This window comes from Condylura cristata, unplaced genomic scaffold (genome assembly GCF_000260355.1).
Source record: "Condylura cristata isolate star-nosed mole 26May11 unplaced genomic scaffold, ConCri1.0 scaffold00001, whole genome shotgun sequence".
Classification (NCBI taxonomy): domain Eukaryota; kingdom Metazoa; phylum Chordata; class Mammalia; order Eulipotyphla; family Talpidae; genus Condylura; species Condylura cristata.
In genome coordinates this window covers 80,171,442-80,172,845 of record NW_004567102.1, presented here as the reverse complement: position 1 = coordinate 80,172,845, position 1,404 = coordinate 80,171,442, and the positions used below count along the sequence as shown (strand labels likewise).

The window sequence follows — 1,404 nt, the reverse complement described above, 5'->3', positions numbered from 1 at the left end:
CAAAATGATAGAGCTTCTAGTAAATATTATAGGAACACATTTTCATGATTTCAAAGTAGCCCTAAAGAGGTCAGAGAATGTACTAGAAGAAGTTGGTTAAGTCTGACTATATTAAAATTTAAAATTTCTATTTACCAAAAAAGTACTAATACATTGAGTGAAAAGCCAAGGCACAGGGTAAAAGGACAGATTTACATGTGTGAACAAAGAGCTAGTCATTAGAGGTCCTGAAAATCAAAGAAAAACACATAGCCCTCAATATCTGAATAGACATTTCACACAAGACGAAATCTACACGGCCAAACATGAATGTTTTCAACCCCACTGGTTAATAGGAGACTCCAAAATTAAAACCACAAAGCAATACTGCTATACATTCACTAGGTGGGCAAAAAGAAAAATCTAACTATTCCAAATGTTAACAGAGATGTGGAGAAGTATCCTGATACACTGCTGATGGCCAGCTAATGGATTCAATTGCTTTTTAAAACAGTTCTGCAGTATCTGTGTCACCCAATGAACCTAAAGTAACACTCCTACAGAAATGAGTACTTCTATGATACATATGATGAGTGCATATGTGCAACAAGACTTAGGCATACATAATTCATACAGGAGCACCACAAATATTGCCAAATTATAACCTAAAACATCTATCTTCAGAATCAATACACATATTTTGGTAATGTTCTTACAACGGAATGCTATAAAGCCATAAAAATGAACTGGATACAAAAAATTTTTGCAAACATAATATTGAATGAAAGAAGTAATTTATCACAGAAAATACTCTGTATGACTCCATTTATGTAAAGCTCAAAATAAAATACCATTATGGAATTGTAATTAAAAAATAAATTCATCATCATCATCGTTATTATTATTATGAAGGAGGAAGAGTGGTATGATGAGGAAAAAGCAAACAGAAGACTTCCAAGGTACAAGTAATGTTCCACTTCTTTATTAGTGCTAAATAAGCAGGTATGTTAAGCTTCTGATTTATATTTTATGTATTTTTTGTATGTTTATTTTTCATAATACAAAATGTGGGCACATGGAAATATGTCTATAGTAAAATGCAGAATGGAAGTTAAACAAACTATGGCCAATATGTAGAATTAATATTCTAGAATTAATATTCTAGTCAGTTAAAACAAGTTATGCAGTTTATTCAAACGTGTTGTATATGTTAGAAAACTTAAGGAAGAGGGGCTTTCTATTAATCTTGCATGTTCTGCATTGTTTGCCTTTTCTCTAGTGGACACATTACTTTGGTATTACTGTTTAAGCAATGAAAAAGAACACAACACGGACATTTTCTGAATAATAGTTAAATCATGTCATGTCACCATAAGTATTTTAAATTGTTATCCTTATCTAGTGTTTAAGAGTGAAAGTTGTTTT

The 1,404-nt window shown here is 31.3% G+C and overlaps 1 protein-coding gene across 1 annotated transcript in view; it reads right to left on the bottom strand.

Moving 5' to 3' along the window:
• PCMT1 (protein-L-isoaspartate (D-aspartate) O-methyltransferase) overlaps positions 1-1,404 on the bottom strand; it is a gene marked incomplete at its 3' end in the record, with an annotated part of 38,434 nt that overhangs the window by 9,802 nt on the left and 27,228 nt on the right. Inside the window, exon 5 of the mRNA XM_012735061.1 lies at positions 196-227. Within this exon, the coding sequence (XP_012590515.1) occupies positions 196-227 (32 nt within the window). The remainder of the gene's footprint in view (positions 1-195; positions 228-1,404) is intronic.